The 10,299-nt window shown below is 35.5% G+C and overlaps 1 protein-coding gene across 1 annotated transcript; it reads left to right on the forward strand.

Annotated features, from left to right (window-relative positions):
* The first annotated feature begins 3,262 nt into the window (after positions 1-3,262).
* Positions 3,263-5,819, forward strand: LOC125777062 (UDP-glucosyltransferase 2-like). Its single transcript, XM_049450946.1, has 5 exons — positions 3,263-3,994; positions 4,076-4,172; positions 4,255-4,713; positions 4,777-5,255; positions 5,321-5,819. The coding sequence occupies exons 1-5, from the start codon at positions 3,821-3,823 to the stop codon at positions 5,711-5,713; spliced, it is 1,602 nt and encodes a 533-aa protein (XP_049306903.1). The 5' UTR covers positions 3,263-3,820; the 3' UTR covers positions 5,714-5,819.
* Positions 5,820-10,299: the final 4,480 nt, after the last annotated feature.

Here is a 10,299-nt window from a genome sequence, read left to right on the forward strand (position 1 = left end):
CTTTCTGTTTGTTCGAACACAAATGTTATGGGAACAGTGTCCTAACCTACAAAGACCAGCTCAGTTCTATTCATGATATTAAGGTAGAATTGCTATAAAAGAAAAAGCTAAACAATAAAAAATTTATTATTTCAGGGAACTAACTTCATTAAATATCACAACAAAGAACTCCATCTCTCTAACCCTATAGTTTAAACGAACAATTAATATGTGAAACAAATTGTTCGTACAGAAATATAAAAAGTATGAATGTGGAAATATGGTTTTATAACATATCCTTATATTCATAAGTGAGTTTCATTGCTGAATAAAACATCCATCTCGCTTTTGGTCCATTGACCGAAGAGTTGAGGATTAAATGTTGTTTGACTTTAGTTCTTGCACGACTTGCATTTTGATTGCCCGTAAACCAAGATTACGCAAAATCTTTCATAGAATGGGTGGGCACAGTTCTAATTTTTTCGCCCGATGGAGGATGCACTCTTTCATTATTTACTAGAGTAAACGTGCTTCAAAATCGATCGATGGTTGCTGTAGTTACCCATTCTGTTGGGAGTTTTTGTAGACCGAATATTGGAGTCGCCGGAGTAAGTCGGTTCATTATGAAATAACAAACCAAAAAAAATAAAAAACAGATATAAGTAGGACACTGAAATCATAATACCATGCTCATTTCAGATCTAGTCCTTTAAAATTCTCTAGTAAATAACTTATTTTATTTCCAATAGCAAGTAGACAAAAGGACTAGAAATGAAAAGAGATTTCTAGAAAAGTTTAACTTCACCAGCACGGCATCATTTATACAAATAACAATAAATAGACAACAGAAGTGTACGAAAAGAAAAACTGAAATAAGACGTCTGCCACAATGTCGCGACGCCACAAGTGCAGTGCCAGTGATGGCAAATAGAGAAATTAAAGGGGAATAAAAACGAAATTCGAGAAAAATTAAAATGCGACTTGACATGGAAGTTGCAGTGAAAGTGAAAAGTTTTGAAAGTCGTTTTAAAAAAATATGAAAATGTTTCGAAACAATTCTGGTAGGGACGATAACTACAGTAATCGGTTGAATATTTTATATTTTTTTAGGACCATGACAGTTTCAGAAAATGATGATTCGAGAAAAATGCGTTTAGAAACGTAGCAGTTGCAGACTTATCATGGCGCCTGGTAGACAGGCGCTTACGACACGTCGGCGACTATGGGCTGTAACTTATCAAATACTATGAATTTCGGTCTGAATTTTTCACAGCATTTTTCAATAGGCTTTACTGTCAAAATAAAAAAAAAAAAATTTGGGAGTGATTACATGAGAATATCCCCATAAAGATCTCTCATACTATCTTATTATATTATCTGGCATTTAAGTTAATTGATTTTTAGTATGTAGTTTTTAAAAGTATCGTTATATGGGGAAATCCCCGATTTCATCGTTAGTAAAGCTCTTATAAGATATACCACTCAGTAAATTTGGTTATTGTGGCCCAACTTATGATAAACTGTGAGAAATGTCATCCTGATAATTTTTATATATGTAACTTTCCAAGTATATCTATCTCGCTTAGTTTTACGTGCTACGTATGGCCGTTAGGTGAACAAGAGTATAATATCTGAGGCAACTTTTCTCGTCATATAATCATTTTCACATATGTAAATGTACCATTATGTATGTATGTATGTGTTTGTGAGATAACAAGTGTTCTTAGAATGATTTTTCCTTTTTCCATGAAGGCCAATGTCAACGGTAACGAAATCACTGTAAACAACAAACAAATAGAAGTCACCGATTATCAGCTGAGAATTAACAGGTAGCTGGCGACTGGAAAAACGTGCTAGCCGAAGAAACCGTAAATATCCTTAAACTCAGACGAAGTGGCTACTGTAAGTAACACATTTAATGACGCGTCTGCTGCCAGCGTTCATTTCGCCCATAATTATGGGTTGCTGGCTTGTGGTTTTGTCGCAAATTACTTTAAGACTAAACGTTTGTGTGGAAGTGTGTGAGCATGTTTGTTTGTCCGTGTCGAACTTGATTAGAGAACATAACGTTTTAGTAGAAAATCGTTTTATCACATTCTTTGTTCCTTTTCATGTGAGCTGCAATTAAGATTTTCATTATTTTACTCTTGCGGGAATGCGAGTCGGTCTACCTTTAACCGGTTTTTATCTTAGTTAAGGTTTGCTTAATAACTATAACGTAACAGAGTGAGAATAGTGCGAGATATGTAGTCGGTGCGCTGGTTTTCATTATACCGAGTTTTCCAATAGGGGTGATATGATTTCTAAATGTCGTTTCAGATATTTTTGTATAATTCAGGATCTGTAAATTTTTCTTATTGTATTCAATAAGGTTTACAATTTAAGAAAATTGTTTAAGTGGTCTGCTGTTTTGAGACGGGTCCTATTCAGTTTGTTTTTGAGTGATTCCTTTAAAATTAATTTACCTTCCTTTGTAAATGTCAGGTACTTAAGTGCAAGTTTGTGTTTCGCCGATAATTTCTAATATAACCGAATTACTTAAATCAGTGATTATTATTACTAGGTGGTAGAACGGGGTTTGACATGAATAGAATTAGTCTGTACATTTTAATATATTTAAATAGTAAACGTATTCCGTATTTATTATAGGCGCTATTGTATCCAAAGGACTTTTGTGGAGTAAGAAATTATTCGATATATATAGTATATGCGATTTTCTCGAGATAGATCAACCATAGTCGTAATTGAATATTCATTCAAAAAAATTTCACTATCTGCTTATATAAAAATATCATTATTTCGAGAAGTACATAGTACATAAACAAACTATAGTAAAAAGGTGATTGCCATATGACAAGGACCGATAAACTCCCATATAATTTAATGCTTTGTGCCTTAAATAGATAAATTTGGCTGAAAACGTAGCTCCCACATAACAAACACATAACGACCGGGTGAACCTCAGGAAAAAATTTATTAGTATTGTATATATCATATTAATGGAAGGCAGTATTGGCAAAATTATATAAAATCAACTTCCATATAATACATATGTATAATGACTTTCGTTTCTAACAAACCTTTTGTTCAATTTCATACAAATTTCCTTCCATAACTACATTTTGTGAATTATGGTGATTCAAGTAAGGAAAGAGCAACTGTATATATATAATAATTGCTTGGATTCAGATTCTCTTGAACCAAGTTTGATTCTTGCAAGTTGTATGTGTAAAAAGAGTTCAGTTGCACCCGAAATTAACACTTCCTTACTTGTGTATAAAAAGATCTTGCTAATTTTTTCCTCTTCTAGCGTGACAAATTTTAAATCGGAAACAAAAACAATTTTCACAAGCGCGATAGAGAAAAATGTTTTATGCTGAGCGCTTATCTTACAATGAACCTACCCAGTGACTCTTCTATTCATAAGTCGCTACCTGCCGCAACTAAACCAAACACAGGTAGCGTACACAATTTTCAGGGGCGTTGTGCGCGGTTACGCAATTCCGTGCATTCATTGCATACTTAGTAAAATAAATTTTAAGGGTATTTTCGTTACATAAATTTCTCGTAGGTGATACATTTTTTTGTGTGCAAAAGTAATAATCTCTGTTTGTTACGTTGATTATGTAGGTGACCTTCCTGCGAAGGATATTTAGATAAAACAAACTATGGAACGCAGGCATAAAGAGACATTCCCGTGCTATAAAAGTCGGGTTTTAAGGTACATTTCGTTAGTTACTTGGTGACAAGCAATCGAAGTGTTTGCAGGAGTTTCGAAACGATTATTTAACTATAATATATTTCTAAAAAAATTTACTGCTTTGTCAATATATAACTTAAAATGTTTGTTAAGCATAAAGAAATGCTCATCGGTCTACTGGCAGTGGCAGTGCTAGCGGCGCAAGCGCCGGCTACCAATGGCGCCAAAATACTCGCCGTTTATGCATTTCCGGGCAAGAGTCACTACATGATGCATCGTGTGCTGATAAGCGAGCTGTTGAAGCACGGACATGAGGTATGTAGAGAAAAATATAAATAGATATTTATATTAAATTTTAATTAAAATTGTAATTTATTTCTTAATTCCATTCCTCAGATCACCATGATAACGGCACTAACGCTGGAACCAGAAAAACTGGGCGGCAATTACACGGAGATACTCATAGAGCCGGTTTACGACTTTTGGACGGAAAGTAAGTGAAAACACACTTAATACTTTATTATATCCTTAACTACCCACAACTAACACTAAAATATGTAAAACTTTACTTCCAGTACACAGCACATTCGGTGGCAAAACGATCTATGACATGCGCAATGAATTGGATATATTCCTCAAAATGTCTATGGTTCTGGGACTCTCAACGACGGAGCATGCACTGAAACAACCGAAAATACAAGCGATCATTAACGCAGAAGAAACACAGGGTGTCTATGATCTCTTGCTGGTCGAACAATTCTATCAGGATGCATTTTTAGCCTTGGCACATGTCTACAATATTCCCGTTATAAGTGCGGCCACATTTGCACAACAAACATATATGAGTGAAATGTTTGGCATTATAACACCGTGGTCATACGTGCCTCATGGCTATCTACCGCTAACGGAACATATGAGCTTTTTCGAGCGTGTATATAACACGTACACCGCATTGCGCACGGATCTGGATCGTCAGTTTAGATATTTTCCAAAAATGGACGTGCTGGTGCAGAAATATTTCGGACACTTGCCGAGTAAGTATTAGATAAGTCTTGTAATAAGCCCTAATTCTGATCTCCACTTCTTCTACTTTGCAGTAAAATTCCCCAGCATCTCCGAAATGAATAGAAATCTCTCAGCCATACTGATCAACAACTATACGCCATTGTCGACAGCTGGACCCAGAACGGACAACATGATCAATGTCGGTGGAATGCATATCTACCCGCCAAAAGCATTGCCCACCGATATACAGCAGTTCCTGGATGGGGCCGAACATGGCGCTATCTACTTCAGTTTGGGCAGTCAAGTCCAGAGCAAAGATATGCCTAAAGAAAAATTACGCTTGTTCCTCAAAGTATTCGGTCAGCTGAAACAGCGTGTGCTGTGGAAATTTGAAAACGATAGTATTCCGAATTTACCTTCAAATGTTATGGTAAAGAAATGGCTGCCACAGAATGACATCTTGGCCCATCCTAATGTGCGTGTTTTCATTTCACACGGTGGCCTCTTTGGTTCACAGGAAGCTCTCTACCATGCCGTGCCCGTACTTGGTTTGCCCTTTTACTGCGATCAGGTAAGTTAAACTAAAATCTAATTACTAAAAAAGAAATTAATAGTTTATTCGTTTCACTCCCACAGCACCTTAATTTGAAGAAAGCTGAGACCAATGGTTATGCCATAATGCTGGACTTCCACACACTCACCAGTGAGCAGTTAAAATATAGCCTTCATCAACTCTTGCACAACAGCACATATCGCGACAATGTAAAAATGTTCTCGAGCATTTTCCACGATCGTCCCATGGGTCCACGTGAGACTGCGCTCTACTGGATTGATTACGTAATACGTCATAAGGGCGCGCGTCATTTGCGTGCTGCCGGCTTGGACTTGAAGTGGTACCAATTCTATTTGCTGGACGTGATCGCTCTGGTCGTAGCCGCCGTCGCTGTAGCAATTGGAGTTCTTGTTCTGTTGGTACGCTGGATCTTGCGGCAAATCAGCGGTGAAGAGATCAAGCAGAAAGTAAAATAACATAATTCTATGAATTATTGTTGATTTAAAAATTATGTGGTAACATGTCAATATGTAGTTAGGGGTCAATTTGAGTTAAATTAAAATATATATTATAAAAAATTAATATTTGTATTAAATGTATAAATTTGTAATAGGAAATTTCTTTGAGTTGTTGAATACTTTAACATGTATACACTTATACACTCATTGTCATAGAAAATTGGTTGCCATTATAGTTGTATTTAGGTAACCGTTTATTTCTCAAAACTATTTTTGAATTTAAAGTGTCAGATTCATGAGAAAGCTGCAGCAAGTATTCATAAAGGCAAGCTCATTTTTAACCCATGCTCTCCAGCAGGCCAGTATAGTAGCTGTTTTCAACCAAAGGGGGGGATTTTCTAGAAGAAGACGCTCAGCGCACTTTTTATTGAACCGGGTCTTCCGATAAGTATTTCTTCAAAAAGTAAACTTAGCCTATTGTTTCTTAAATAGTAAGAGCTATAGTAGCTGCAAGTCTGTATATGCTATTTTTGTGCCTAGATAGTAGGTTCTTTGGTGTATTCCTTGCTATCTGGCAGTTTGTGTTGTCTTTCATTATTTTTGTGCGATATGAACAAAATGCATATAAAAAGGCTCTTAGCTTTGCCACCCCTTTTCGTTGCAGAAAATGTATCTGTGACCGCGAACCCAAATTAGGGACAAGTAGAGTTGACCTTCCAATGAGCTTAAATCCCTCTTGCAATCGTTAGCTACGTTGGAAGTAATCTGTTTTGTCGACAAGGAGGCAATACCGCCGGCTGTCCTAGCTCTTCCGCTTGGTAGGTGGTGGTAGAGTTTGGTAAGCGGCTCTACCACGCAGTCTATTTGGACCCTTCGGTATAGATAAAGGTAGTATCCTTAGAATCTTCGCCTGGAAGTGACAACTGAAATCTCACCTTGGGATGACATAGTCTGATTTGCTTATATTAGCCATAATTCTAATTGCAGAACTTGCTGGTACTTTCAAAGTATACACGCCTACTCGCTTTGTATTCCATTTAGTTTCCTGATATTATATTGTTTCCTTAATGCTGACCACCAAACTAGTGCTCAATAAAGTAAAAATGATCTACTCCGAAATTGCACCCGAATTTAGCCTTTCATTAATTGTTTTTTAAATAATTTAAGACCGAACTTTTTTTTCTTCCTCTGTCTATTCTATTTGCTTACCTTAAAGCGTCTTGTCGCACTGGGCATTTTATTGTCTCATTGTTGTTGTTTGTTTTTTTCAAGGCTCAAGAGGCTGTTTTTTTGTTTACTGTGTGAAATTAAAGAAACAGGTAGCACAATACTTCCGATTTCCGTCTTTTACAACCTTAATTTAAATACCTCAAAAATTAAATCAAATTGAATTGAAATTAGCAACAAAGAAATAAAATTTGCAGCAATTTGCGTTAACAGCAATAAGTTTGTGCTGTTGAAGATGTGATTCAGTTTATAACGGTTCATTACCATTAATCTTAAATTCAGTCGCATATATTAAATATGAAACTTCTTTCAAAAATATTGACAATATAGCAATATCAAAAGAGTTTGAAAAATCTGTTTCTTTGTTGCTTATAACGACATATCTATATGAGGCCTATTTTCTCTCTGAATGATTTTAATTTGATTTTATTTATTTATGGCGCAAAAAATTAGTTCTGAGTTAACAAAATTATATTTAAAGTGTAAATATAATAACAGTAAGAAGTATAACCTACTTTGCTACAGAAATCGGTATAAAATAGATATAACACTTCTTTGATAGTTATAATTCCACCTCCTCATCCTTCTGAAGGCAAGTAAAATTCATTTCATTAGCCCTCCCTTATTAATTTTGTTTTTATTTCGCCATCATTTTTACTTATTTTTGTTCGGTGTCTCTCACTGTCCTGTGGCCTGAAGTTTTAATGTGATCGTTGACTGCAGCAACCAACAGATTAAAGATAGCAGGGTATAAGCGGAAACTTAGGCAGCATTAGCGTCATAGAATTAATGGTTGTTAAACAAAGACCCCTACTGCCATCAGCGGATTATAGCTAAAACTTTTGCTTGCCATCTGCACTACTTATTTCTGATACGAAATACTTTTACTTTCCTTACTATATCTGTTGGTGTTGTGTATCGTATTCTATTGTAATGAGAGTTAAATATGAATGCACATTTCAGCTAATGTTAAAAGCTCAATAAAATAAGTTGCATTAATTATTCTTAATAAAACTGTTTTTTAATCAACTAAAAAATTTTTTAGGTTGATGGAGTTTTTTAAATTGCACGTATAGTTAAGTAAAGAAATAGTAAAATAGATAATTATTTAATATGAAAAATTGCTTCAAGTTTTTATGATAAATCTTTTTCACTTTTTAATTGGAATTTTATACGAAATATTTTTATCTTTTAATTTTAGATTTTTCTGAATAATCAATCAGTTACAAGTGCATTAAGTTCTCGGTTTAAATTTAATTGATTTTTTGGGACAATTTTTATTTTAAACATGTCCCTCATTCGCCCTGCCTAAGAAATGATGAACGAAGGAATGACGAATACGTTCACACTCATGCGAAGCATGTATGTATGTATAGTTATGTACGAATGGACATCTAGTGTAAAATATGTGCTTGGTATTAATATGCAATATACACATTTTAGTTAGACTTTCAGATTACTTTCCACTCATACGCACTAAGTCTGTTCGTAAAATTATTGGTAGGAATTTTGTAACGTAAAATAAAGTAAAAGCTTGTGTCTGTTATGATTAAGATTTTGGACAGTTTTTGAGTTTCAGTTTCAGTTGTGGCAAATTTAAAGTTTTTTAAGAACTCACTTCCAGTTTATTTTCATTTTTCATGTTTTACTGGTTGAAAGGGAATTTAAGCTAATATTTGGAATTCACCTCTGATGGTTGCAAATGAACAAGTTCTCTCGAATTATAGTTGCCCCTAGAAAAAAAATTATATGTTCCATAATAGCTTAGGTTCCATATACACTAGAGTCAACAAAACCTATTTGTAAGTTAAACGTCTTATGTATTGGTTGCCTTTTTAATATAATGGTATATATAATAGTATTTCCAAAGAATTTAGCATTAGTAATAGCATCTTCTTAAAATCAACGCCAAATTATCACAATTCATAGGCTTCTCCTCTCGGTAGCTATGGATGTTAAAAAAGTACGAAGACAACAATCAGTACAAACTGTATGTACAAGTATGTCTCAATTGTCATTAACGCCAGCAGCGTATTTATTTTCAATAGTCGCAATCAGTAACCTTTACCTTATTGTATATTGCAGTGAACACAAGGTCACCTCAATGTCAAGGCATACATGTGCACACAATTATTACGCATGCATGTTGCATATCCCAATCCCAATTAAAGGCTTTGAACTTTCCCGGTGGAAATTCAAAAGCAAATTAAGGCTTTGCTAAATAAAGTTTTAGACGCTCCTTCAATAAACACGTGCATGTTTGTGCAGTTGCTAGTAAAGGGTGGATTTTTTTAAGAGCTTGATAACTTTTTTTTAAAAAAAAAAAACGCATAAAATTTGCAAAATCACATCGGTTCTTTATTTGAAACGTTAGATAGGTTCATGACATTTACTTTTTGAAGAGAATTTCATGTAATACGTTAGACCGCGGCTGCGTCTTAGGTGGGGCTATTCGGGAAAGTCCAAATTTGAGGCAACTTTTCGGGCATGTCGGCCCCCGGAATAGCCCGATTTTCTTCGGAAATGTTGTCTTCCAAAGCTGGAATAGTTGCTGGCTTATTTCTGCTTAGATACTTTAGACTCGACGTAGCACCACAAAAAATAGTCTAAAGGCGTTAAATCGAAAGATCTTGGTGGCAAACTTACGGGGGTCCATTTCTTGAGATGAATTGTTGTCCGAATTTTTCCCTCAAAATGGCCATAGAATCGCGAGTTGTGTGGCATGTAAGCGCCATCGTGTTGAAAACACATGTCAACCAAGTTCAGTTCTTCCATTTTTGGCAACAAAAAGCTTGTTAGCATCGAAACGAAAGCGATCGCCATTCATCCGTAAACGTTTGCGCTCAAACAGCATCTTTGAAAACATACGGTCCAATGATTTCCACCAGCGTAAAAACCACACCAAAATAGTGCTTTTTTCGGGATGCACGGGCAGTTGTTGAACGGCTTCTTCTGGTGCTCTTCACCCCAAATGCGGACAATTTTGCTTATTTACGTAGCCATCCAACCAGAAATGAGCCTCATCGCTGAACAAAATTGTGTCGATAAAAACATTTCGAACCGAACAACTGATTTTGGTAATAAAATTCAATGGACGCAAGCGGTGCTCATCGTAAGTCTATTAATGATGAAATGTTCAAAGCATACTGAGATCTTCTCCTTGACAACCATATCTGAAAATACAAGTTTTAGACGTATGTCAATATACAATGAATGAATCTAACTGCAAAAATCACCGTTATAATATCGGACAGCGGACTAACAGTATGTAGGTACTGAGTCGTTTTACACTCGCGAGCCACCACAGTCTGCTGCTTAATTAGCTTTAGTGTTGCCAGTGATACTCTGCTGAATGGGCAATCAAAATATTTCAGAAC

This window comes from Bactrocera dorsalis, chromosome 3, assembly GCF_023373825.1.
Source record: "Bactrocera dorsalis isolate Fly_Bdor chromosome 3, ASM2337382v1, whole genome shotgun sequence".
Taxonomy (NCBI): Eukaryota; Metazoa; Arthropoda; class Insecta; order Diptera; family Tephritidae; genus Bactrocera; species Bactrocera dorsalis.